We start from the raw sequence: 26,201 nt of genomic DNA, 5'->3' as shown, positions 1-26,201 counted from the left end.
TGATATAGTTTGGATGTTTTGGAACGTTATTTGACACGAACCCTTTCGAATGGTACTCCTTATCTTGAATTGAAGTTGAAATATTAACCCTACCGGTTAGTATTATACTACATACTACGTAGTATCAAAACAGTCCAATATATTGAACAAGATATAAGGGAATTCGTTGGAACTTGGTTTCGCGCTGTTTCGTATACACGGACGGCACTTTAAAGATTCGCGATCACTTGCCGATACGACTGACGATGGCTGCTGCTTCATCCAAGGTGACGACCAAATACCCGCACTTGCTCACGCCGCTGGACTTGGGTTTCACGACCCTCAAGAACAGAGTGCTCATGGGCTCTATGCACACGGGGCTGGAAGAAGGGCGCTCGCTCACGAAGCTCGCTGCGTTCTTCTCAGAACGGTAACGATCGGTGATCTGTGAATGTCGAGCTCATTTGATCATGTATGTAGAGCTCGTGGGGATGTGGGCTTGATTGTCACCGGTGGCGTGGCCCCGAATCGAGCTGGTCGAGTGAGTCCCCTCGCTGGGAAAATGACCACGTCCAGCGAAATCAACCGCCACAAGGAAGTCACGCAAGCGGTCCATGGCAACGGGGTACCTCAATCTTCCATCACGACACGAATGACTCATGCAACTTGCAGGGGAAGATAGCCATGCAAATCCTGCACAGCGGACGGTACGGGTACCATCCGTTCACGGTGGCGCCGTCTCCGATCAAAGCGCCCATCGGATGGTTCACTCCCAAGGAACTGTCCCATCGCGGCATCCAATCAACCATCAAGGACTACGTGCAATGCGCCGTGAACGCTCGCGAAGCAGGTTACGACGGCGTCGAGGTCATGGGATCCGAAGGTTACTTGATCAATCAGGTAAACAGACGTCCACCACTCGGTCTTCCAGTCATTCCCTAACTCTCCTGAACTCGCGTAGTTTATCGTCAAGCACACGAACAAGCGCACGGACGAGTGGGGCGGCGACTACAAGAACCGCATTAAGTTCCCCGTGGAAATTGTGCGGCAGATGCGTCGGGCGGTTGGCCCGGATTTTATCATCATCTTTCGGCTGTCCATGTTGGATTTGGTCCAAGTACGAAGTGAATATATATATATACTATGTCGACCTTCTACAGTTATAATTTTCATTCATTCATTCTATATATATATATAAGTTGGTCCACATCGTGCCAGCGACTATGAATATAAATAAATAAATATATATATATTCGATTCGAATTTGGAGTGGGATGAATCGACCAACAAAAAAACACTCAAAACCTCTTTTGAATTGGCCAATCAAATTACAAGGAATCATTTGAGTTTCTATACCATCTTTTCGACCTCAAACACCAAATTTCGTATATATATATATATTTGCCAACGAATATGAATGCACACTCTTGCAATCCAAGTTGTGATACACGAGAGTGCAACCGACTCTACATTTCTAATTGTCGACGTATATTAGGACGGCAGTTCGTGGGAAGAGATCGTCGAACTGGCCAAAGAAATCGAAGCCGCCGGCGCGACGCTGCTCAACACTGGCATCGGGTGGCACGAAGCGCGAGTGCCGACGATTGCGACCAGCGTGCCCCGGGGTGGCTTTTCCTGGGTCACGGGCAAACTCATGGTAACGTCATGTGCTTCTTCCATCAAGAACCATATCTGTGACGACGTTGTATCTGTGACAACGTTGTTTGAAAGTGTGGGATATTGTTGTGTTTATTCTCTTATGAAATCAAAATGCTCGATAGGGCGAAGTGGACATTCCACTGATCACGACCAACCGCATCAACACACCTGACGTCGCTGAAGCCATTTTATCCAACAAACATGCTGGTACTTTGAAATGTATATATATATATATATATATATATCGGCCAAATTCCACAAATTCACACGTGTAGTGTTATGAGCGTCATAGTTTTGATGCGAATTGTATTGTACAAACTGCTATTGTTCTTTTACCCACAATTTGGACGTTTGTGCTGATAATTCGCCAAATCTATCGATCGATTCTTTGTGTACTGAATTTTGTATGTCAAAAGGTGTTGTCCTGTGGTGCTTGGAATCATACTAATTGAAGTATCACACTAATTTGACGTTGATTATGGTTTCCTGCTTTCTGATTGGCTCCATTCTTCTGCCGATGATTTAGAATAAACACAGTACAATAACTACAGTACACATGTGTACAATAACTACACATGTGATGATGATGCTGCTGCTGTTAGATATGGTATCGATGGCTCGTCCGTTCCTGGCCGACCCCGAGTTTGTTCAAAAGGCCAAGGAAGGCCGCGCCGACGAAATCAACACGTGCATTGGGTGCAACCAGGTTTGTATCCAATTCTTCATCTATTCATCTATTCACTTGATATATTTATATTGATATTCCAGGCGTGTCTGGACCACACGTTCAAAGGGATCACAGCGTCGTGCTTGGTGAATCCCCGCGCGTGCTACGAAACCGAACTCAACTACCGCCCCACCCAGTGTACATACAACGATACACGTCAACTAAGGGCTAACTAACAGTTAATTAGATCCGTTAAAGGTGGCCGTGGTGGGCGCCGGTCCGGCAGGGTTGGCGTGCGCAAGCGTCGCCGCTGAGCGGGGCCACGACGTGACGTTGTACGACAAGCACGAAGAGATTGGCGGCCAATTCAACCTGGCCAAGCAAATCCCCGGCAAAGAAGAGTTTTACGAAACCCTGCGCTATTTTGGTACGTATTTTATTTATTTTATTCGCATGATTTTACACATTTGAGCCAATCGAGATGATGATTCACAGTATGATTATGATATTTAGGCAAACAAATCAAGAAACATGGCGTCAAAGTGCAGCTGGGGCAATATGTTGACGCCCAACACTTGATTGACAACCAGTTTGATCGGGTGGTCATGGCCACGGGTATCACGCCGCGCAAGCTCACGATCGAAGGCGCCGCCAGTAGCCCCAAGGTATTATATATATATATCAACATTTAAAAAAATATATATTTCTAAGCGGACTGAAGTTTTTAAAGTCGACTGCCGCCCGCAAATGGCTCTTGTTGGTATTGTCACTTTGGATTATTTGTGTGCTGATTTGCCAAATCCATTTTTGGGTTGAATTTTGTATGTCAACAATATTGTCCGGTATCCACACTTATCAAGTCACACTAATTCGATGTTATATAATGGTTGAAGCGAGATTTTGATTGGCCCGTTGATTCGTGAATGTCTGCCGATTTGGTGCCGCTCATATATATCCATTCAATTTCGAACAATCGAATTGACAATATATAATATCAGGGATACACAAGTTACTACTACTATTACTACTATTCGATATGGCTCCAACCTTACACGGATAATAACAATATTATGTCAGGTGGTGAGCTACGTGGATGTCCTAAACGGAAACGTGACGCTGGGCCACCGCGTGGCCATAGTCGGCGCCGGCGGCATCGGCTTCGACGTAGCCGAGTATGCCACGCACACGGGCACATCTCCCAGCTTGGACATTGACTTGTACGCGGATGAGTGGGGTATCGACCGCACCATGACCAACCGCGGGGGGCTCGCGCCTCGGCACGTCCACCCCCCGCCGATCCGCAAAGTGTACTTGTTGCAGCGCAAATCGACTAAACTCGGCAAGGACCTGGGCAAAACCACGGGGTGGATTCACAGACTATCGCTGCAGCACCGCGACGTTGAGATGATTGGCGGCATCTCGTACGACAAGGTGGATGACCAGGGTTTGTACATCACCAAAACCAAAACCAACGAGCAGCTGCTGCTCCAAGTGGATCACATCGTCGTGTGCGCCGGACAAATACCCCTGCGGGACCTAGAGCCGGCTCTCCAGAAGAGCAACATCCCCGTGTTCCGCATCGGCGGGTCCGACGAGGCCTCGGAACTCGACGCCAAGCGCGCCATCAACCAAGGCTCCCGCCTCGCCGCGAAAATTGAAACGGCCACCCCTGGGGAACCCCTTGGCCCCCTCCCGACCTGGTCCGAGAAGGCGGTGGCGTACACGATGCAGTTCTTTCAGAAATAAGGCTTCAATCCACCGTACAATCCATATATTAATAGTATTCATTTTTATAATAATACTAGTAGTGTAGTAGTACTTTTATTAATACAACTACGTACTAATAATATTAATACTGGTTGTTGTCTATTGATTGATTCGAACTTGTAGTGGTGTCGTTTACAGTTAGTGCACCTCATCTATAAACTACCAACTTTTCACAAAATTTTCTGACTTCTATTTCATATTTACTAGTCAAAATTTCAGCAAATTGAGACGTAGAATCGACAGATCTCAATGTGGTGAAGAAACTCTACGTCTCATTGATGAATCGATCTAGAAATAGAAAATTACTGTTAACCTACCGGTATTGATACTATTTGGCCATAGGGGTGGCCGCTGAGATGTATCTTGATTTTTGTATGTGGCTCTTATCCGTATATAATACCCGGAGGTAGTTGGGACCTTTAACCTCCTACTGTAGTGATAAAACGCATAAAATCGGTATTTAACGTATTTGATTTTTGGGTTTAACTACATTAATTGTACGTTAAATAATAAAACCTCCACTCTTCGATTTGGCCAGTTGGAAGTTTTTAGATGACGTGCACCATACTGGTATGAGCAGGCAGACAATCGACCGACGAATAAAAACATAAAATTCCAAGTGGCCAATCAAACACCTGCAACCGACTTTGACTTCAAAGAGTGTACAGCGTTTACATCCAAAATTCAGTACATCAAATCGACCAATCGATTTGGTGCACAAATATCCAGCTTTGGTAATACTATTAATAGTACTGTTCTCGGAATTCCATTGACGTTTTTTTTATAACGTTATCCCGGATATTCCCAAGCCATCTGGATTACACACCGCATAATAATGTTTTACTGTAATAGTGTGATACATTTTGAATGTATATAGTGTTAATGATAGGCAAGTCCGAGACCTTTATAAAAGGATAAATGAATAGTTTCGATAACCGTTGTTATTTTATATTTTACGTTACCTTGATCTTTGTATGAACTGATCTTCCCCCTGATTTCGTATTTTCGCATAAAACGTCGGATTTTGACGCCGTCGAGACAACCTTCCTACGATGGCGCCGCCACTCCGCCAGCTTCTCATCTGCCTGTCGCTTCTCTTACTCATCGTCCTTCCTCTGAACGCCCTTGTCATTGATCGGTGCGTCATACCCTACTCCTCGACCTGTACTGATCCCATCGACATGATATAGGCCTTGCTGTAACGTCGAGCGGCATGTGTACGTGTGACTATTTCACTGATACGTCGCACACCATCAACATGTTTCATGCGCATGTGTGTGTGTATAGTCCAGCCCGCTTCGGCCATTTGTACCCGAAAGACGTGGTTCAACTCGAACTCGTAGTCGGTACGTCGCAAAATGTCGCTCAATACTGGATGGTCCACACGATATTTGTTTCTCCATCCTCTTAGTGCGTCCTTTCGACGCGTGCGGCCTCATCCGCAACGACCTCTCTGGAAAAGTTGCGCTCATGGTGCGCGGGGACTGCAACTTCGCCCACAAAGTATTGCAGGCTCAAACCGCCGGGGCCAAGGCCGTGGTGGTGATGGACAACGAGCATCGCATGAACAACTCGTGGGTCGTAACCATGGTGGGCGACCCTGGCAACGCATCGCAGGTGGTCATCCCGTCCGTGTTTGTCTCCCGGGCCATCGGGTTGCGCCTCCTCGAAAGCATCGACGCCATGAACTTGGCCGACATGTCTGTGCTGGTCACGTTGAATTCCACAGGCCAGATCCTCGTCAAGGCGAAGTCCAACGACATCACGCAGCAAAACATCATCATGATTCTTGTGGGGTAACTACTTCCATGGGCACTACACTTATTGACCAGATTGGTTGCTTTGGTAGGGTGATCATGGTGCTAGTGGCCCACTGGTTTCGCCTTGGCACGTAACTCTGTACAGTGGCTGACTCGTCTAGTATTACTACTACTATTTAATGGAGAAACCAACAACATACTAGTAATACTTCAGTACTCTCTGTCATGTCCTCCATAGCGACCCGCATCTGTAGCTCGCAGTATCGGGTCCATTTGAGTACGAGTAGTAGTCGATAGTGCTACATGCTAGTAGTTATTGGTCCAGCAAATGTAGCTGTTCCTTACTCAATAGTGCACATGACCACAATGAACTAGCATGACATGATCCGATCCGTGAACCATCCATCTCGGCCTACTTCTCAGTACAATACAGTACCTGCATCGCTCCAATGTGAATTGATTCATACTGCTGGGACACGATCTTTCACGTTGCATGAGCCAGCCACGAATGTCGTAATACCCTAATCAGCTATGAGTGGGGCGTTGAAACTGTCACGTGGTTGGTCGAAGGCCACCACAGTCGTCGTATCATTTCGGTCATCGTCCTCATGCCCGGTGTGATCGCCGAAGCGACGGCGAGTAGCCGCGAGCCCCCTGTTGCGCCGTCCTCCAATGCTTTGTCGGAGGAGGGGCCTCTTCGGTCGAGTAGCCCCCGTCGTCAGCTCAAGTCCATTGTCCGCAGAGACAAGCAGCCTGGCTCTGTTGTCGACAGGTTGGTTTGTCGGTCTCGTGCTTCAAATATTCAACTGATTCATACATTAGCCTGAAATCCCTGCTCTTCAAGCCCAAACGGCGGCACTCGGTGCAGTTTACCGTCACGCAAACGTACATGCTTCCCCCCCAAGTGGCCACTCCAAGCAGCGACCTGTACTACTCCAAGTCGGAGCTGCAAGACCTCCACCGCGAGGATGCGGCGCCCGTGGACGTTCCCGAAGGCACTGTGCGAGTGCAGGGGTTCTTGACTGTGCTGGTCCCGCATCCGTTGTGGAAGCCGTCGACGGCATCCCGGACTACGTACTATGTGACTTTGAAAGCGTGCGTAAAACCAAACTGAGTGTCTTTCATACGTTTAGCAGACCGTTTGCGTCGTTTTGTATGATCTGTGTAGCCACACGCTGTTCTTGCATCGGTCTCCAAAGTTTGCGCACATCAATCAGCCCCAATATACACTGGACGTGACCAATGCCATCGACATGTCGGGCAACAAATACACGACTCCCCTCTCCATCCCGTCAATCATCCAAGAGCTGTCGTCGGTGCACGACACGGGTACGTACTGATTGAATGTGGCCATCAAAGCAACTGGGTTTCCATACTTCCTGTGGCATCTGACGTTTCCATTGGGGACTTTGAATTTCTAGTTTGTTTATTACTTTATTTCCCAGCGGTTTTTGGATGGACGTAGCCGCGACGGCATTTGCCGTGGTGGACGTTCATGGCCACCATGCAGTGTTTACCACCGAGTCAGCCAAAGTGAAAACCCTATGGGTCACCGCCCTCGTCGTTGCCCCCGCACGACAAGGTTCGCCAACTCGCCTTTCCAAACAGCGAAGTAGTTAAAAAACAATTTAAAAAGCAATCCATCGATTACTATTAGATTTCACTGTTTATGTGGCGTTCAGTAGTCGGTTGGCCGCCGCCTCGACGTTGTTGTCGCTGGCTTGCAACGCGGCAATGGCTTGGTCGCGCTCAAACCCAAGGCCCTACGGCAGTTAAATACCACGTTATTGAGCAAAAACAGCAAAAGCCACCCTGGTTAGTACGCACCGTCAATTGATTGATCGCATCTTCCGATGGCGGCGTCTACCGATAATAGGCATATGAACAACGATTCAATATATATATATATCTACGTACGCGATGCTGGAATGGAACGTGGCCATTGCCTGGAAGCAACTGGTCGCGGAACCCATGCCCCACCCCTTCCTGTATAAAGATATGGTCGATTCGTATATATTGATTGACCCTCGATAGAAGAACTTACTTGTGGGGGGTGGCCGCCCATGGCGGCGGCTTGGCGGCGCTGTGCATCCAAAATCTGTCGCTGCCGCTGCTGTTGGAGCACCGACGGAGGCACGACCATGAAAATAGGATGGAACCACTAGGCAGTAACCGAAATTAGGACTTTATATTCGACTTGGAGATGGCGAAGAAGTCAAATTTACTTCAAAAAACCACACGAGAAAGCCCGGGAGGCGCAGTTTGGACAGAGGCAGGGCCTTGGACTGGTACAAAAGTCCAACCAACACGCCCGTGGCAAAGGGAAACGCAGTGGCGTACGATCGCAAGCATACCTACGAGGTCATGATGGTCATGGAAGGTGTCGTTATGTGGGCCAACTTACCACCGAAAGCAAGCCATATGTGGACGCCTTATCCGACACATGCAAGCCCAACAGGCTGTACAATCTCGGCTGGAGCTGTGGAACGTTGCCTAGATCAGTGTCAGTCTTGATTGGTTGTAGAATCGTACTGAAGTAAATCACGAAAAGCGCTCCAATCAGAGGATAAGGGCCAGGCGTTGTGGGCCACTTTAGCCACACTTGGAGAGCGGTAGAAGTGAGCAGGACAAGGAGGACCAATGTGCCGAATTTGTTGGACCCAAACTACAAGTATGGCCATGGGTTTCGTCTGAGGTCGTTGGAGGATTGATTACCTGGCGCTCGATCACCCGGAACTGGAAGAGCACGTACATCCCAAACGCAACGGCGATTCCACTGCATTCAACAGACCATGTCAGAGTTAGCTTGGTCACTCGTAGCTTGCGAATGAGGTTTCGACGTACTTGTCCAACGCGAAATGACACGTCAGCAAGCGCCAGTACTGCGATAAGTTGGCAATTTTTGACACATCTGCGTCATTGACGTGAGAAGGCTGCGGTGATAACTGGCCAGTCGATGTGGTCATCGTACCCAAGGTCAGTTGGTGCTCCATGTCCATGAACAGCGCCGCCGCCGATGCCATGCCCGTGGCCGAAAGGTACGCATACGTCACGGGGGTTTTGTCTACAAAAGAAGAATGACCACCATGAGCTTGTACATCAATCGATTGAGCTAACACCATACAAAATCCGCTGAGGTCGGGATGCATGACGTCAGCGTGTCCGCGTGGAAGTACCTACCAAGTGCGTTGGGTCGGATATCCGGTCGAGGGATTCGTATTCGGATATTATCCAACCACAACTCAACACCATTATCCGTAACTACTACTACGTTCTACGTACTATAATAGTAGGTAGTACTACCGGGTAGTACTATTAATACGTAGTAGTTCACAGTCAGTAAGTTACTAACTTACAGTACTTATTACTGAAGTATAATAGAGTAAAAGGTAGGTACACTATTGGCGAAATGTCATTTGGAGGGGTCCAACGCACGAATAGTGTAACATTATACAGTACTACAATAGTATCCTATTAATAGTATAGGGTAGCCTAAATTATTGAAACACACATATTATTAGTGTAGACAAAAATGAAGTTTTTCATCTAAAAATTACAAAGCCATTGAAAACAGAACAAATTCTCGAACTCAAAACACGCAAATGCGATTTACTGTTGTTCATGGCTACGAAGCAAGGTAAAACTACGAAGGAGAAGATGCACCTCTGGGGAAGTACTTCGAAGTGAATTGTTAGCACAATGGCAGATGATGTATAAAAAGGAATAAATAAACAAGACATCGATCTATTTATTCTCTGAATTTAGCACCAATAATAAACGATCTACTTCGAAGTACTATTAGTATTAGCGGTACTCGGACAAGTACGTAACTTACTTCGTTGTCCGGAACTGTAGTATGGGCACTTACAGTTAATCAATCATCCATGTGGCTTCCTTTTTGCATTGTATAAGCTTAGGCTGCATTATTAATAAGGAGTGCTCCTCTGTGGCGACCTTCAAATACATGGAAATATAGCATATTTGGAGAAGTCTCCACTTGGTAGCTGATATATATCCTCAGTGTCGACGCAAAATGCACCAAATAGTCTACGCGTTGGAACTGAAGCACGTACACATGTACTGGTAGGAAATGCAACTTAAAACAATTGTTGGTCATAATTATTTAGAGAATGTGGTGGATTTGTAGTGATGTCAGATCCCAAGAGTCACCGACCAGAATAACACCCGGATAACAGTCAATTTATCCGGACCTAGCTTTCACAACAGGTCTAAAATGTTGGTAACAAGCAGCATCAAAAGGACGGAACACCAAATTCGATTTGTTGTCGAAGCAAGATGGCAACGGCGACCCGACCGCTTCAGCGCTCCCACAGCGACTTGAATGTGCTCGAGATCACAGGACCGAGAGAAGCCCTCGTTGCATTAAAGGCTAAGACTGCCACTCCCAGCCTTGACCACAAGGTGACGTTGTGTCTGTCAGAACAGGACGAGTGTCCGATCTGTCTCGACGAGTTCACGCCGCTGGGAGCGTCAGTGTTCACAGGGGAATGTGGCCACAAGTTCCATTTTACATGTTTGCTTGAGAACGTCAACCACGACGAGGCGAACTCGACCAAGTGCCCTATCTGCCGCAAGACGCAAACGCAGTGGCCCGAACCGACGTCTGGTCTGGCAAAGGCGCACCCGTGCTGCACCAACTGCGGCAAGCGCGGCACGGGCGGGCAATTCTGCGATGGATGCGGTCATTCCTTGGCACACACGCCGACGGCGGCGGAGCGAGCACGCATGGCGGCGCAAGGCCAGCCCAACAACGTAATTGTCGAATGTCCTGCGTGCCGCATTCGCTGCTTGGTCAGCTCCACCGCGCGCGGCACGTTGCAGTGTCCCAACGGTCACTTGTTCACCCTCCGCATGCCTAGCTCCAGCGGAGCGCCTGCAAATCTAGCGGTACCGCCGCCGCCCCCCTTTCGAGGCGGCGCGCCAGGGGGCGGTGTCGTCATGCGGCAGTGCCCGACGTGTCTCACGCGCGTGCAAATGCCTCCAGGGAGCCAAGCGGGGCAATACATGTGCCCCCAAGGCCATACATTTACCTTTCGGCCGTAATTCTTATATAATACGCCTTCTCGAGTCGCATGAAAATATCAAAATGCACATTTGTTTATCCGTCGAATATAGTACTAATACTTTCTATCCTTGAGACAAGACAATGTCGCCGCTGATAAACCCGTCATAACGCTGGAGTTTCTTGAACTTCAGGTCCAACGGGTACATGTACCTAATATTCGGAACATGTACAAATCGATTAATATAAGTGCACTTTGCCCATATAATATATATATATATATATATGTATATATATTCGACGCACATTTCTGCATTCAAGCGGGACGTAGTTGCAGTGCGCTTGTCAATGTGAATGTACGTCCAGCACACTGGTTCCGTGGCGCCGTATCCAGGCGAAGTGGGCATAATGCTGCCATGGTTGGAAGACGACATGACTTCGATCACGACCAGGGCTCCTAATATACATTTCACAAATATATCAAATTGTATTAGTATATCAATATATATTAATATATCCACCCCAATCTCGATTCAAAGTTGATAGTGTGTACCTGTGGGTAGATTTTCCATGGGCGTTTGCATATGCCACGTACATCCCCAAAACATGGCGTTCGCGTGCGCCAACGGCAACGATGTCACTTGTTGTTTCTTCTCCACCAAGTTCTTTTGCGTATCTACACAGTGTTACATATCCTCCATTGGCACGAAGATGATTCGACGTACCGTAGACACTGATCACCAGACGCGGCCGGGTAAACTGGAGGACGTTGAGCAGCCCCACTTGCTCCACATACAACGACACGTACGAACTGTATCGCACATGGCCTGGCCGCTTGAGCAGAAACAGCACAGCGTCGTGATTGCCCTGGGATTGCAGGCACGTGATCGCAGTTTTGGCCAAGTCTGCCCGGAGGGTCTGGACGATCGCCGTCTCTGCAGGGTTCAAGTCGCCCGCCGTCGCACCTCGGTCCAACAAGTGCTATACACAACAAATAACTCAATCAATCCCCAGTCAATTACACAACCATAAGCACTGTTCAAACAATTATTCTGGATGCATTATCATCTAACCCCCCTACACAAGTACAATATGAGGGGGTTCACCTTGGCCAACGTCAGATAGTTGCTCTGGATGGCGAGTTTCAGCGCCGACTGGTTGCCTCTCAATGTGACAAGGTTAAGCTCGGCGCCGTGTTCCAATAGCCACAAGCACGTTTTGACGGCGTGCACTTCGTCTGATCGAATCGACGACGTCACAGGAGAAGGGCTTAGGTGCTGGGGTTGGTCGTCGGGCGTCCTGACTACAGGGGTAGATGCCGCCGTCGCCTTCCCCGGGACCCCCCGGGCGGCCACATGCAGCGTCGTTTCCCCGTGGACGTTGGTTGCATTCACCCAGTCAGCTTCGTTCGTGCGATCGACGTACTGGATGCTGTCGGTGGAGCGCTGCATGGCAAACAACCTTGTCTCAAGCGTCGACGGCACCGTGTCGCGCAGACACGCTAGCCACGACTGCAGTTCCATTTCCGTCGTCGCTTGAAAGTACAATCGGCCTTCGCGGTTCCGTCTAAACCAATCCATAACAACATATACACACACTGAATACTCGATATCTACCATGTGCTAGCTAGCATGTATACAATATCGCACGTATGTGTGTGTACATACCCTTGCAGGAGCTCGGGCGAGTGAACCTCAAACGAAAACGCCACGTCATCGCACTTTTTAAACAACGCTCGGCGCAAATCGAGCACTTTATCGCTACGTACAACACTCTCTCTCAATCCTCCCAAACTTGCTTTGCCATCATGCAATTCCTATCTATACAACAGACCGACCTTTTCGTGCCACCATGGCGGGGTTTGCTGTGGTAATAGTGCAGTTCTGGGACGTGGTTGGTCGTTCGAAGCACAACATACCGCGTCATCCACCCCGACGCCTCGCGTCTCTTTTTCAAAGTGCCTGCCATCACCACCACGTCGTTCTCATTGGTCAATGTCGTCGAAGTGGTGGTCGTAGTGGCTACGGGCACGTCGTCGCCGTCGGTCGTTTCGGGCGAGTGACACCACGGGATGGACGACGTCGCTCGCAGCAAACATTTGGCCACGTCTAGCCGCGAATGGGCGCACGCCTCGTGCAGCGGCGTGTTGCCGTCCTTGTTGACGAGTTTGATGGCGTGCTTGTCTTGGCTCAAGATGAACTCGACCACGTTCAGATCCCCCGACGCAGCTGCGATGTGCAGCAGCGAGTTGTACTGGTCGTGGTGGTGGCGGACGTACATGAGCTCGGGGGTGGCTCGAACGAGGGTGAGCACTGTCGCAGATTCTCGTCGGTCACACGCGTCTCGAAGCCGACGCAGTTGCGATGCCAGCCGTCGCTTCTCTCGCCACAGGTGCACCGCTCGCTGCACCACTCGAACAGCTCGAACCAACGACACAAACCACCGCCGATTCAAATACCCACGCACAGAGCGCTACGTACCACGTCCTTATGACCAACCGATGTAAAATTGCATGCCAAACAAATACACAGACATATATCCACCATGACCATGCATACCCTGTCACATTCAAACAAGTATATTATGCTTCCATGTACTCGCACCTGAATACGCAAGATGCTTTGACGCTGGATCGACAACGTCTTCTTGCAGAAAAACATGCGCATAAAGGACACGACGACGTTGGCCGCTTGAGACACTTGTGTGACATGGTGCCGAGCCAAGACGCGCCGACAGAAGCGCTGGATGGCCATGGCGGCGCGTTGCCGGCGCAAGAATTCACTGCGATGCGGTACCATGCGTGCAAAAGACTGCAGACGGATGACCATGCGACGCTGGTGTACAAACTTTTTGCGCTGCAACCGCTTGCGCACCAGCGCTTGGGACGCCACCGCCGCCGCCTGCAAGGATATGAGACATGGTACGACGACAAACTTGACAATATGTACGTACCTTTCCCCGGAGAAACAACTGGCGGTTCTGATGCGCGCGATACACGGCTTGGATCAGCACGACGTTTTCATACACGTGGCAGAAGCGTTGGAGGTCTCGGTACCCGCGGTACACCGCCTGAATCAAGATCGCGCTCGAGTGTTGGCATTTCAAAGCCCGCGACGCCTTGGACCGATGGAGGTACCCGCGGACGATTTTTTGAATCACCACGGCCGCTTGCTGCCATTTCGCATCTCGAACGACTCGGCTACCATCCATCATACATGTCAGAGGGCGTAAATAAATATAAATTCACGATAATAGTGCAATAGGAAGTAGAACAGCAAAGTGTGTGCACACTACAGACAATATCGACAAAAGTGCAATGAGATGAAGATGGTACCGGCGAGTGACAAAGCCGCGACCGATGGCGTGAAGGACTCGAGCCGCTTGCTTTTGACCGGCAAACACTCGCACACATGCGTTGCGTCGATGGGATGCCTAGCAACTGTGTGAGATATTGGTTTTTAGAGGTTTCTTTTCGTACTTGGAGCTTCAATGTGGCCCACTTGATGGCTTGAAATTGGGTCGCCAGTCGCACTTGGCGGAATTTCGCTTGCAATTGGATCATTCCGTGTCGCAGGACCTTGAATTGGCGGTGGACCACACAGCGTCTCCAGAACTTGGATTGGATCGTCGTTGCAAGTTCACTTTTCACGCCAGCCAACACCGACTGGAGAAGTTCCAATTGGCCATACCGAAGGTAGACCTACACATATCCCCACGATGAGCACGAGATATCCGCCAGTTGTTTCAATTGCATATATATATATATATATTGTTACAACATGATATGAATACCTCTGTCTTTCCAATTTGAAATGCTGTTGGCAACAGCGCCGCAGTAGTAATGAGGCGACAGCCGTCCAGGACACTAATTCCACCTTGTTTTCCGCGTAAAATGCCCCGAAACGTGTCGAAAAAGTGGTCGAATGGGCTACATTAGTTCGTCAAAAAACGATATACTTCTATCAAAAATTAATATAAAACTACACACCGTCGGATGGGGTAGCCCTGCTGTCGGATTTTGATCACTTCCAAAATGCCGCTGCAAATCAGTTGATCGCGCACCAACTCGGAGCTGAATCCGCCCGGGAACTTGATATTGTTGGGCTTGATGCACTTGATGTAGTGCGGCGTCGTGCTGGTCAGCATATCCATGAGCCCGCTCAACTACAAGCACAAAATAGATTTAAAAAGTCAAAATACAGCATATCACATGAAATGTAACGTACCTGGGCTTTGAATTTACTTGCGACAGTGGTCGACCCAGACAACGAGCTGGCGTTGCGACGATGTTTCGTGGCGGCTGGGTCGCTACTGCTCGCTCCCCGAGGACTCTTCATATGCACAGGCGCCGCGGGGGTGTTACCACATAGCATGGTCCTGACCAACTGCAGCGAGCTACAGTAAGTAATATAGTTGTCAATCACTTGAATATATCGTCAAAGAAATTATGAATTTGCTTCAAATTTCCCCATTTTGGCTTTTCCGGTTCCGCAGAAAACATAATAATAATACACTGTAGCGAATCCGCGACAAGAATTTTCAGAGTGACCAATGGCAGCGATTCGTGATCGGTTTGGTCGGCGTGACTCGATGAAACAGGGTCCGGACATTCGTACCAAATAATATATATATATATATATATATATATAATATATGTATATATAATATATGTATGATAAATAAATATAATATAATATATGTGTATAAATAAATATAAATATATATATATATATATATGTATAACGTTTACCTCGCCCGCAACAGATCCATCAAGTCTTCGTGCAAGTTGTCGTTGTTTTTGCCAATGAATCCGTTGATACAATACATGACGTCGCCGGCGTAATGCTTGATCACGAAATCGTCCGACTCGAACCGCGGCTTGGCGTAATTCGCGTGTTTTTCCAAATGGGTCTACAAATAAAAATATATATATCATAAAATAACGACAATTCTACATATCAAAGAACACACGAATATTATATATGTACGTACTTGGTGGTAAATGGTCAGCAACTGCCGATCCGTGGTCTTGCGCTTCAACATGATCTGCTCGTCCAGCAACGGCATGATACCGCTGGGTGGTTTTTGAATCAAATCCAAGCATTCCTAGGATAAAAATATATATTAATTTTTAGGTATTTAAAAGCGAAAAAAACATAAAATTATAGATCAAATGTGAAATCGATATATGAGTCGACAACAAGACGATCCTTTGCCACGAGAACCTGGTTGTCCTGAAACTCAATTACAGACACGGCAATGCCCTCGGCAGCGTAGCGCTCCTACAAAATAAATATGGTTCATTCTTGGTTTTGTAGATATATATATCAAAACCCGAAATAGTAATATATTTGTACCTGTTCGAGCACAAAAATGTGCTTGTTGAATTGCTGCTGGAGCATTTCGTTGGCAAAGTTGATGCACAATTGCTCAAAGCTGTTAACGGGCATGACTTCAAACCCGAAAATGTCCAAAATCCCAATAAACGACTTGGATTTCACAAATTCAGCCGACGTCGAGTTCATGCGCCCAATCAGGTAGTTGAACATTTCGCCGTAAATGAACTTGCAAAACGCGTGCTTGGCGTTCTGCGCTTGGTCGCATCTACGTTACACAAGTCGTCGAATTCCGCTTACATTGTTTACACATGTACGTACGTCAATTTCATATGCAAAATCGACCCGCGGCCCGTCACGGTGGTTTGCGTCGTCATCTTTTGCTCGAGATCCGCGGCTTGGACGCCCAGGAGTTGGGCAATCTTCTCCAACGGCACCTCTACCAATCATTTTGAACATGACGTGATCTCAAAAGTGATATTTCAAATCCAAAAAAGTGATATTTCAAACCCAAAAACTGATATTTCAAGTCCAAAAAGTGATATTTTGAAATCCAAAAAGTGATATTTCAAATCCAAAAAGTGATATTTCAAATCCAAAAAGTGATATTTCAAGTCCAAAAAGTGATATATATATATCAGTACCTGGTGCAAACTGACACGCTTCGCGGTCCTGCGGGTGTACTGGGACGAACGAAGCATTGCCAAGCTTCAAAATGGCTGCCAGCACTTGAAACAGCTCGCGTTGTGTGGCGGACGTAAACCCCAATTTGTCCATGGCCGTTCGCAGCCCACAAAAGTCGGCTGCGTCGTCGACGCCGTCGATGCCGATGCAGTTGCCAGACGTCAAGTACTCGTACTCGTCTGGGGCGACCAGCTCCAGCTCGGCCAATTCCAGAGCATCGAGGCCTGCCAGCATCTACATATATATGTACAGTCCACCATACATACACATATATGCTTGAGGAACAATAGACAGACCACAGTGGACACATATATATCATATATATATCACATAAAGTACCTGGTAAAACACGTGGTAGTTGCGCTCGTTGGTTTCAGGGAGGACGATGCGAGTCTTCTCGAGCAAAAAGTGCTTGATAGAGACGCCGCACATGCGGCCGTCTTGGTCGTACAAGATCTGAATGTACTTGCCAAACCGACTGCTGTTGTCGTTGCGAGAGGTCTACGATCGCAAATGCAACATTGTTATTAATTGTTATAAATAGTACGCTGGAAAGATTGAGCAATATGTTGGAAAGAACCAACAACACACAGTTAACTGTAAATACAAAACCCCTTATATACATACATATATATAAATTTATAGAGGTTTGTGTGTGTCCAAATGACTCACAAACGTCCAAATTTGGGTAAAGTGCACAATAATACTATTAATAGTGAGTTATCATACAACCTCGATCAAGTTGGATAGCAATCATCAATATGTGCAACATACATACAGTACCTTGGCATTGCCAAACGACTCGAGCACAAAGTTGGACAGGAGGACGCACTCTTCAATCTTTTCATGCAGCGACATAGTAGCGGCATGGCCAACTCCCTTGGACGACTCGTCCGCTTGCCGACTCGCCACCGCCAAGTACTTCATGATGTGCTTGGACGCTTCTGTCTTGCCGGCGCCGCTTTCGCCGCTCACGACGATGGACTGCGCCGTGTCCCGTTGCTTTCCGAGTCGCATGTCGCGGTATGCCTTTTCGGCAATGCTAAACAAGTGGGGCGATTTCAATTCGCAGTCCAACTTGGCCTTGGACGCAGCCATGAACCCAGCAATATCGTAGAGCATGGGGATGCTCTTGTACGGGTTGATCGAGATGAGAATGTCGGTCGTGAACGTGTAGATAGCGTCGATCAAGTAGCGTCGGTGCAACACCGACATGAGCGGTGCTTCGTGCATGTTGTTCATCTGCGCAATGTCCGCGTGGTCCATCAAATGCGACGGATCAAACCCGAGCATGGCCGACGCAGCGACTTTCTATCGATACATGAAGGTACACTCTGTCACATGGCTGGGTAGGTAGATGAGCTAGGTAGCCTCTCCGAGGAAACGTAACGAACCTGGTGCTTGTCGTCGGGGCTCTCGGGTACAAACACGTCGACGACACCGCCATCAAGCACCGCCGTGACTTCCCCCACGCGCCACAGCACCTTGGCGTCTGGAACCCACACACGGGACCCTATCTACTCGACGCGGTTAGCTCTGTAGTCGTCATGCGAAGAGTTCGCATGTATGTACTTGAAGGTGGGACACATCCACGCCCGTGACTGTGTTGGTCTTCATGACTGTGGACTCGGACGTCTTCTTGGCCATCGGCGGCGGGAGTTTCACGCCAGTACCCGCCGCCTTCTTGGGCAAGAACGATGGCGACGCGTCGCGCACCTCGAGGGACTTGGATTTGCCAAACATGGATATCTCAACAATGCAACTTTGACGACGGACGCCACGTCTGTCGGCGGTTACAGCTAGGCTGGCTGGGGCAATTTTTGCGGTTCTCCGCATAAATGAAACCGTTTTCAAGATCCATCCGGTTAACTAGTAACCGCCACTAAGATACCTCACAGGAGTCGGAATGCAGATGCATGAGAGACCTTTGTAGTTGGCGACACCGTGAATGCGGGGTACTAAGCTATGATGTGTACTGGAATCAAGCAAATCTAATCGTTATGACGTGGCTAGCCAGCACCAGTCGGCGAATCTTACAGTAGCGAACGTTTCGTAAAATTCAGTGTTATTCAAGCTTTTTGATCTCTTCGAACTCCATATCGAACGATGCCCCGTCCTCGGCTCCATGGACATCTCTACAAGCAACATCCAGGTCTGCAACGCTAGAAATCCTGACAAGTATGCAGGGGGTACTTACATGTAGTCTTGAGACGGATCGCCGCCGAGATGAAGCAACGGCTGAGACGACTCGGACGCGAGAAACCCCAACTTGTTGTGTTCCATCATGCTCCAAAATTCATCCCATTCGAAGGATATCCTGGACTGGCCAAACTGCGGCGTGTACTGTAGCTCCACGCTGTCCACACTGGCCAAGATGGCCGCGCACCGTCGATACGACGCAATGCCGTCGGGTTTGGACGTGAAATACATGCTCACTCGTTTCTTGGCCTTGTGTGTTTCGAAGCTGAGGTCGGTCATGCCAGTGTTGTTGTGCATGTTCTTGCTGAAGAGAACTACATCCCCGGCCTTCTTGTCCAGCGTATGCTCTGCCTTCTCCTTGAGAGCTTGAAGTGCAGGGCGTAGCACCACTGTGTTTCCGCCGACCTTTCCAGTCACGCGTTGGAGCATGTGGAACTTCAATGATCAAATCTTAAAATGTACATTTGGTTCATCTATTATCTTATTTATTCAAACAAATTGAATGATTTAGATGTGGAGAGAATCCTATTATTAATAATACTTCGAAGTAGTATTAATAACATATAGTAACATATAGGAACATAATAAGAATCGAAATCAATGCCTTGACAGTCGGTACTTTGCGTTCGTTTGAGAATGAAATGATGTTGGCTTCTTGCCTTGTAATGGCGTGATAAAGCGTTTTTGGTGCTTTTGATATTGAAAATAGATTGCTTATAGCTCAAATAGATGATAGATGAACACATTTGCTCTTCAGATCCTCTGGAAAAACATAATGATAAATAATTCAATTTCACGGTATTGCGGTAAATTCCACCTTGATGCATTCGCGCTTTCAAGGACCTCGCCACCCTTGAGGCAACTGTATCCCATCCGTTGATTCTGACTACCCCGGCAACCACAGCTTCGACTGAGAGAGATCGTTCACTGTTGCTGAGGTACTGCATGGAGGGCAGGCGTAACCCGTTCCTACCGCAGCCAAAGGCGGCGGAGGCTGTTCCGTCGCAACCTTCGTTTGGCCAGCAGGCGGCGGGCAGCCTCAGTTTTGGTCAATACATGGCTTCCAAGATTCAAAAGCTCCGCACGCAGAACGACGGCATCAAGAAATCGAGCCGCATTTTTGACGGCGTCGCGATCTACGTCAATGGCCACACGGAGCCACGGAAGGAAAAGCTGCGCACGTTGATCCTCGAACACGGCGGACAGTTCGAGGCATACCAGACGAGTCGGGTCACGCATATGATTGCCGAACAACTGGCAGACTCAAAGTTGCGTGAAATCATGTACGTATATCGCCACGAACGTCGATCGGTTGTATATTTATGTGGCCACAGGAGCATGAAGAAACCACTGCCTGTGGTGCATCCAAAGTGGATTGTCGACAGCATCGCGTCTGGCAAGCGTCGTTCCCTTCATACGTACATCTACTCCCGCTGCCACGACCCCTTGCAGCCCACGTTTGGCATATCTGCGAATCCAACGCCTCGTCTGATGGACAACATCATCGCATGCGAAGTCCAGCCCTCGACGGCCACGAAGCTGACACCGTCCATGCACCCTCCATCGCTTGAGCCAGCTCCTCCAAGCGCTCAGCGGCGTCCTGTCGAAGCGCCACGTACCCCTCAGGAATGTCCACGGTCTCAAACTACCATCCTACCAACTACTGCAATTGCAAACGGAGCCTTCCACGCTTTGTCCAATGACAACGAACGGTCTCGTGTGTGTCCAACCTTCCCACCGCCGCTCCATTTAACGAGTAGTTATCGAAGCAAAAATTTGCCGCCCACGTCCCCACCACCTCCAACCACTCGACCAGCAGCCGTACAACCGCCCCCAACCACGTCAGCGGCCAAGCTAAACATGTTTCAGCACCCCCAACCAGCCAAGAAACCGTCAGTCCCATTGTTCAATGCTGCGCCAGTCAGTTTCGGGGAGTACATGACATCCAAGATTGCCAAGTTGCGCGACCAAGCGGTCAGTCATGTGAAGAGAACGAGTCGGGTGCTGGACGGCGTCGTCGTGTACGTGAATGGACACACACATCCATCCAAGATGGCGCTGCGACTGCTGGTGCTGCAGCATGGAGGCGCGTTCGAGAGCTACTTGACGAATCAAGTGACCCACGTGGTGGCCACGCACCTGTCGACATCGAAAGCGCTTGAGATGACGTACGTTGAATGATCATCTCTAGTAGTTGTATGACTGATATGAACAAGTAGGAGCAGTCGAAAGAAGAAGCCGCTGCCAGTGGTGCACCCGCAGTGGATCGTCGACTGTGTAGCCCAACAACACCGCCTGCCTGTGCACTTGTACATATACTCGCATATGCACCCAAAGTACTCTCCTTCTTCGTCTGGGGCGCGTTCTAGCCATCCAATTACACCAAGTCCGTTGCCCCCACCAGTTGTTGGTTCAATGTACGACAGCAATCTCGAACATATGGACATCCCTGGTCAAGCGAGTTGTGACGACGTCAACCTGGCGCAAAGATCACCTGCACAACAAGACGTATCCCCGCCAAGAACCTCGTCGAACGGGGCCCAACTGACTCAGTGCATGGACGACCAGTCGTCTCCGGTTGGATCAATCAACTTGTTCCCATATTCGCAAACGCAGCCACTGTCTTCTCCGGCGTCGACGATAACGTTGTCGCAGGGGTCTGTCGATGACTCAGTCGACATTCCAGCTACCCAACAGCTCTCGTACTCGCAGGACAACGAAGATAGTCCAGGGCGAGGCAGGGACAACACATCGAACCATGTGACGTCTCCATCCACTCCGTCGCATCCTCACCATGATGCTGCTAATGATGCAGATGATGGTTGGCCGCACGCAATCGACGAGCAAGAGCTCGAAATCACGACATCTCAACACGCCCATGACTCATCACTCGACTCGCCCCCTCCAAGCCAGACTCAAGTCCTGTCTCCTCTGATAGAAACCCGCCAACAAGACTCCATTGACACCATCGAGAAGGATCAATCCTCGTGTAACCATCACCATCTAATAGCCCATAACCAGAGTCGAGACGTGGCTGGGACGGTAGACGCAGCAACAGCAGCAACTGGTATGCCCCCCAAGGTCACCCCACCAGCCACGTTTCGACCTATCAAGTCGACCAAAGACGGTGCGGCGGCGTTCGTCCGATCATTCTTTGCAAACTCGCGACTGCATCACATTGGGTCATGGAAGAGCTTTTACATGCAGCACGTGGCCGAGTTTACGTCGACGACAGACATGTCGACACTGTCGTTTGGTTCCTGCGACAAGGTGGACCGCGTGATTCTGCATGTGGACATGGACTGCTTCTTCGTATCCGTGGCCATCCGCCACATGCCGTCAGTGTACCAGACGCTGCCGGTGGCGGTGGCGCACTCTGGGTACTCGTCTCACGGAGCACTTGGCTGCGACGAGGTCGAACTCCCACCCAACCCCCCTGGGCCCCACACGGTAGATACAAACCAGAAAGTAATGTTGTCTTGCTACTTATGCTGATCTATTTTATAGCGCATGCGACAAGGGACGTCGGAAATTTCATCGTGTAATTACATTGCTCGTTCATTTGGCTTGAAGGCGGGTATGTTTATGGAGACGGTACGTACGTACGACATGTATATGTTTCATCTGGGGTTGGTTTTGATTGATAGGGTTATTCGTAGGCCAAGGCACTGTGCCCGAATTTGATTGTGCTGCCCTACAACTTTGCCGAAATCGAAGCAGTACGTGTATATAGCCTTGAATAACGCATTAAATCCAAACATATCCTTTTGGTGGGTCTGGATCATATCCCAATTTTTGCCCAATTAATATTTCGAAAATTCGGTTCAAAGTAATTCAAAGAATTTGGTTGTCTTCTATTTTTGACTGTCTGATCAAACAGATTTCGAAAGAAACTCGACGATTCTCAGTTATTGCCAACAACTTTCAGAAAAAAAGTTACTTGAACCTCTTTTTTCCCGAAAAACGCGATATTTGGCAAAATATTGAATTCTCCAAGTCTTGGATCCAGACAGATAATTTTTCATTTTTTGCCGATTTCTTAGAAATTGCCAAAATATCGAAGATGATTTTGGCCTTTTATTGACATTCACATTTACCCTAAATATATATATATATATATAGTATTCTTTGACACGATCATTGATACATATATATATTAATATATATCATTACTCATGGGTGACGAATTGTTTGTACATAGGTGTCGTGCCAAATATACAAACTATTCCATCAGTTTACCCCCGCGGTGCAAGCTGTGAGTTGCGACGAAGCATTTTTGGAATTTCCCATCGGCACCGATGGAATGCAAGTTGCCCGAGACATTCGCAGGACAGTATTTGACGCTACAAAGTGCCACGCGAGTGTGGGTGTATCGTACAACATTCTCTTGGCGAGGTCGTCCAATTGCCGAGATATGCTGTAAATACGTGTATATAGGTTGGCCACAAAGCAAGCCAAGCCCAACAATGTGTTTGAAATCTCATCCGAGACCGCGTCGGACCATATTCACGGCCTTTCGGTGCGGGACCTTCCTGGTGTCGGGTAATATAGTTGTGTTCTGACAGTGTCGCATCCAATCTAAACGTCACTTTGCCGTTGTACATAGTCATGTCCTGCATTCGAAATTGACGGAGTTGAACATTCACACATGCGACGACGTGCTAAAGTGGTCAGATGCGGACCTGGGTCGCCACTTCGGCGCCAAGACCAGCGTCATGCTGCGCCAGTTTGCACGAGGCAAAGACACGCGGCCGTTGGAGTTGGCGCCCCATGTCAAGTCCATCTCGGCCGACGTCAACTATGGCGTCCGGCTCGCCGACGGACCTGCCGCGATCGAATTTGTTCGGGCGCTGGGGGCCGAAGTGCACTCTCGACTGGTCAAAGCCGGGTTTGCGACCGCGGCGCTCACGTTGAAGCTCAAGATACGGCACCCCGACGCCCCAGTAGAGCCCGTGCGTTTACTATACCGTACAGTGACGTTGTAGTTTTGCTTATTGTGGCATTTGGTAGGCCAAGTACATGGGTCATGGCCGAACGGACGACTGCAGCAAGTCGACGCGGTTGCCAGCGCCGACCAACGACGTACAAGTGATCGAAGCTACGTGTGTGACACTGTTGAACCAGCTCAAGATAGTCCCGCACGACTTGCGAGGGGCGGGCGTCCAAGCCAGTCGACTTACCCGAGTCGTGCAAAACCAATCGAACGGCACGAACAAGATGGACAATATCCACCAATACTTTACAGCTGCCGCTTCCCAGGACATCCACACGTCGGTTGCGGATGTATCAGGAGCAACTGGTACAGCAACGACAGGTTGTCCATTGCAAAGTGGTGCACTACCTCCTCGCCCCAGTCGTCGTCGTCTACGGCCGGTGGAGGAGGCCACCATCGTCACAAATGACCGCGCGTCCAAGTACGTACAAGATAGTTTCAACCTGCTTCGGGACATATATTGTGCTTTCGAGTGAAATTTCATTGTGTTGTGGTTTCTCGTTGGAATTTAAATCGATTTGATTGGCTACTTCAGATGAGCTCAACATTATTAGCCAATCAAAACCTTCTCAATGAAATTCAACCAATCAGATCGATTGTGGATCGGTTTGGTTGGCGCGATTTGATTGCACCCCCGCCCCAAATTTGTATCAAATCGAGAATATTCGGCTATCTATATATATATGTAAATCGTATAGTAGGAACTGTATTATTGTCTTTCTTTGACCCCAAATTTGGTTGACTTTTGTGCTGATGATTCGCCAACTCTCGATTCTTTGTACTGACTTTTGTATGTATACATCGTCCAGTGTCACACTAATTTCAGCCACACACACTAATTCGATGTTCAATTGATTTCGAATCGAATTGACCATACTTGAAACATGCCCATAGTTGTTTTGTATGGGTATCCAATGTGGTAACGCTGGGGATACTGTACATTAGAGTTCAGAAGCGACAGACCACATAGGGTACCCATCATCGTCCCATGTGGAGCGTGCCAACCCTGTCACAGATCGACCCGGACGTCCTCAACACGCTGCCCGAGGCGCTTCGCCGCGAGATTCTCCACCAAGTGGCGCCGCCGACTGTGCCGACGTCGTACTCGCAGATCGATCAGTCCGTCTTGAACGCGCTTCCCAAGCCCCTGCGCGACGAGATCCAACATCACTTTCCCAAAACCATGCATCTTCGCCAGTGTGCCGCGTATTCCAAGGCCAAACCTCCTCCCACAAAGCCAGCGGCGTCGGGCCGATGTGGTCGAATGTCGCAAGTGGACGCGGGTGTGTGGGCCGCGTTGCCGCCGTCCATCCAACGTGAACTGTTGAGCGAAGTACCAGTCGACACATCACTTGGTCTGAGCGAGCGATCGGCAGCACCGCCGCCATCTTGCTTGACGATGGATACAGCGGTGCCAGTTCTAAAGGCAAAGATTCAACAGTTTGGACTCGCCGACGTCGGCGCGCTGCTTCGGCGGCTCAAGCGACAGCATGGGAAGGCCGATCCCCGTCGATTCAACGCCGTCCTAGCGAGTATCAACGCCCATGTCCGCCAATTGTACGGTCACGATCTTTCGCCAGCCGTCGTGGGTCCATTTGCGTGCTTGGACGTCGATTGAGGGCGGGTTGAAGCACGGTGTGCCATCGATTCTTGATCATGTTGGTTGAACGACCTGTTCCAAGTGGGGATCCTGTGAGCAATGGCCAAGCAATGGACCAACCTGGGAGACGGGAAGCCAACGCTGTCCATTCATTTCGGGTGGACGAGACCTGCGCCGCCAACACGATGTTGTCTTCGTCCAGTGTCCATGGCTCCTGTGACGTGGTGCAACATGAGATGCTGTGGACTCGCAGTCATGATATATGGTTGGTTGTCTACGTGGGTCAAACTCGGATCGACGTGGTTTCGATACCGCTCGCGACATTGCTTCCCGAGGCGGCCGGGAAAGTTGGTCGCAATCTACAATGCAGTTCAATGTCAACCCTTTCATGTGGTTGTATGTGACATGGTTGCTGTACACAATATGTGACATGGGAAGTAGGGACGCGTACGTACGTGTTTCCATGAAGGCCCGAACCGTTCGACCAACGAGCCGAGCAACTGGTCGTCCTCGTCCGTCCATGTGCCTGTGTCC

The 26,201-nt window shown here is 49.0% G+C and overlaps 8 protein-coding genes across 14 annotated transcripts in view; 5 read left to right on the top strand and 3 right to left on the bottom strand.

The window, feature by feature from the left end:
- The first annotated feature begins 219 nt into the window (after nt 1–219).
- H257_05019 (hypothetical protein) lies at nt 220–4,127 on the top strand. Its single transcript, XM_009829733.1, has 11 exons — nt 220–409; nt 460–604; nt 652–879; nt 941–1,096; nt 1,475–1,636; nt 1,761–1,845; nt 2,241–2,344; nt 2,407–2,503; nt 2,553–2,732; nt 2,819–2,970; nt 3,383–4,127. Exons 1-11 carry the CDS (start codon nt 246–248, stop codon nt 4,049–4,051), a joined length of 2,142 nt encoding a protein of 713 aa, XP_009828035.1. The 5' UTR covers nt 220–245; the 3' UTR covers nt 4,052–4,127.
- Nucleotides 4,128–5,081: 954 nt separating this feature from the next.
- H257_05018 (hypothetical protein) lies at nt 5,082–6,051 on the top strand. Of its 4 annotated transcripts, none has more exons than XM_009829729.1 (5): nt 5,082–5,210; nt 5,263–5,289; nt 5,360–5,418; nt 5,484–5,863; nt 5,905–6,051. In XM_009829729.1, the coding sequence occupies exons 1-5, from the start codon at nt 5,125–5,127 to the stop codon at nt 5,965–5,967; spliced, it is 615 nt and encodes a 204-aa protein (XP_009828031.1). In that variant the 5' UTR covers nt 5,082–5,124; the 3' UTR covers nt 5,968–6,051. The 4 variants fall into 4 exon arrangements, with proteins under 4 accessions (XP_009828031.1, XP_009828032.1, XP_009828033.1 ...); XM_009829730.1 differs by having other exon boundaries at nt 5,484–5,868; nt 5,922–6,051; XM_009829731.1 differs by having other exon boundaries at nt 5,484–6,051.
- A 356-nt stretch (nt 6,052–6,407) lies between these two features.
- H257_05017 (hypothetical protein) lies at nt 6,408–7,478 on the top strand. Its single transcript, XM_009829728.1, has 4 exons — nt 6,408–6,604; nt 6,655–6,927; nt 7,001–7,161; nt 7,298–7,478. The coding sequence occupies exons 1-4, from the start codon at nt 6,441–6,443 to the stop codon at nt 7,450–7,452; spliced, it is 753 nt and encodes a 250-aa protein (XP_009828030.1). The 5' UTR covers nt 6,408–6,440; the 3' UTR covers nt 7,453–7,478.
- On the bottom strand, nt 7,460–9,018 carry H257_05016 (hypothetical protein). Of its 4 annotated transcripts, XM_009829727.1 has the most exons (11): nt 8,957–9,018; nt 8,804–8,896; nt 8,677–8,743; nt 8,548–8,608; nt 8,365–8,497; nt 8,237–8,325; nt 8,058–8,186; nt 7,877–7,993; nt 7,750–7,818; nt 7,660–7,695; nt 7,460–7,595 (listed from the first exon to the last, which is right to left on the bottom strand). In XM_009829727.1, the coding sequence occupies exons 1-11, from the start codon at nt 8,979–8,981 to the stop codon at nt 7,500–7,502; spliced, it is 915 nt and encodes a 304-aa protein (XP_009828029.1). In that variant the 5' UTR covers nt 8,982–9,018; the 3' UTR covers nt 7,460–7,499. The 4 variants fall into 4 exon arrangements, with proteins under 4 accessions (XP_009828029.1, XP_009828027.1, XP_009828028.1 ...); XM_009829725.1 differs by having other exon boundaries at nt 8,804–9,018; XM_009829726.1 differs by having other exon boundaries at nt 8,237–8,497.
- Nucleotides 9,019–10,091: 1,073 nt separating this feature from the next.
- H257_05015 (hypothetical protein) lies at nt 10,092–10,962 on the top strand. Its single transcript, XM_009829723.1, has one exon. The coding sequence runs from the start codon at nt 10,129–10,131 to the stop codon at nt 10,894–10,896; it is 768 nt and encodes a 255-aa protein (XP_009828025.1). The 5' UTR covers nt 10,092–10,128; the 3' UTR covers nt 10,897–10,962.
- On the bottom strand, nt 10,099–18,678 carry H257_05014 (hypothetical protein). Its single transcript, XM_009829722.1, has 24 exons — nt 18,448–18,678; nt 18,270–18,392; nt 17,659–18,186; nt 17,215–17,376; nt 16,836–17,109; nt 16,513–16,630; nt 16,213–16,459; nt 16,081–16,137; nt 15,848–15,961; nt 15,606–15,766; nt 15,082–15,250; nt 14,844–15,019; nt 14,648–14,783; nt 14,334–14,555; nt 14,190–14,287; nt 13,808–14,054; nt 13,459–13,755; nt 12,693–13,327; nt 12,523–12,615; nt 11,962–12,421; nt 11,581–11,836; nt 11,409–11,531; nt 11,162–11,312; nt 10,099–11,068 (listed from the first exon to the last, which is right to left on the bottom strand). Exons 1-24 carry the CDS (start codon nt 18,616–18,618, stop codon nt 10,981–10,983), a joined length of 5,106 nt encoding a protein of 1,701 aa, XP_009828024.1. The 5' UTR covers nt 18,619–18,678; the 3' UTR covers nt 10,099–10,980.
- A 189-nt stretch (nt 18,679–18,867) lies between these two features.
- H257_05013 (hypothetical protein) lies at nt 18,868–19,521 on the bottom strand. The gene is made up of 2 exons (XM_009829721.1): nt 19,073–19,521; nt 18,868–19,010 (listed from the first exon to the last, which is right to left on the bottom strand). Exons 1-2 carry the CDS (start codon nt 19,501–19,503, stop codon nt 18,941–18,943), a joined length of 501 nt encoding a protein of 166 aa, XP_009828023.1. The 5' UTR covers nt 19,504–19,521; the 3' UTR covers nt 18,868–18,940.
- Nucleotides 19,522–20,019: 498 nt separating this feature from the next.
- Nucleotides 20,020–26,201, top strand: part of H257_05012 (hypothetical protein) — a gene marked incomplete at both ends in the record, with an annotated part of 7,354 nt that continues 1,172 nt past the window's right edge. Inside the window, 9 exons of the mRNA XM_009829720.1 lie at nt 20,020–20,357; nt 20,409–21,242; nt 21,294–22,524; nt 22,582–22,668; nt 22,734–22,793; nt 23,276–23,469; nt 23,512–23,616; nt 23,681–24,026; nt 24,085–24,488. Coding sequence (XP_009828022.1) covers nt 20,020–20,357; nt 20,409–21,242; nt 21,294–22,524; nt 22,582–22,668; nt 22,734–22,793; nt 23,276–23,469; nt 23,512–23,616; nt 23,681–24,026; nt 24,085–24,488 — 3,599 coding nt within the window. The remainder of the gene's footprint in view (nt 20,358–20,408; nt 21,243–21,293; nt 22,525–22,581; nt 22,669–22,733; nt 22,794–23,275; nt 23,470–23,511; nt 23,617–23,680; nt 24,027–24,084; nt 24,489–26,201) is intronic.

The sequence above is a fragment of the Aphanomyces astaci genome (genome assembly GCF_000520075.1).
Source record: "Aphanomyces astaci strain APO3 unplaced genomic scaffold supercont1.9, whole genome shotgun sequence".
Classification (NCBI taxonomy): domain Eukaryota; phylum Oomycota; class Saprolegniomycetes; order Saprolegniales; family Verrucalvaceae; genus Aphanomyces; species Aphanomyces astaci.
This window is presented reverse-complemented; position numbering and strand designations above follow the sequence as displayed.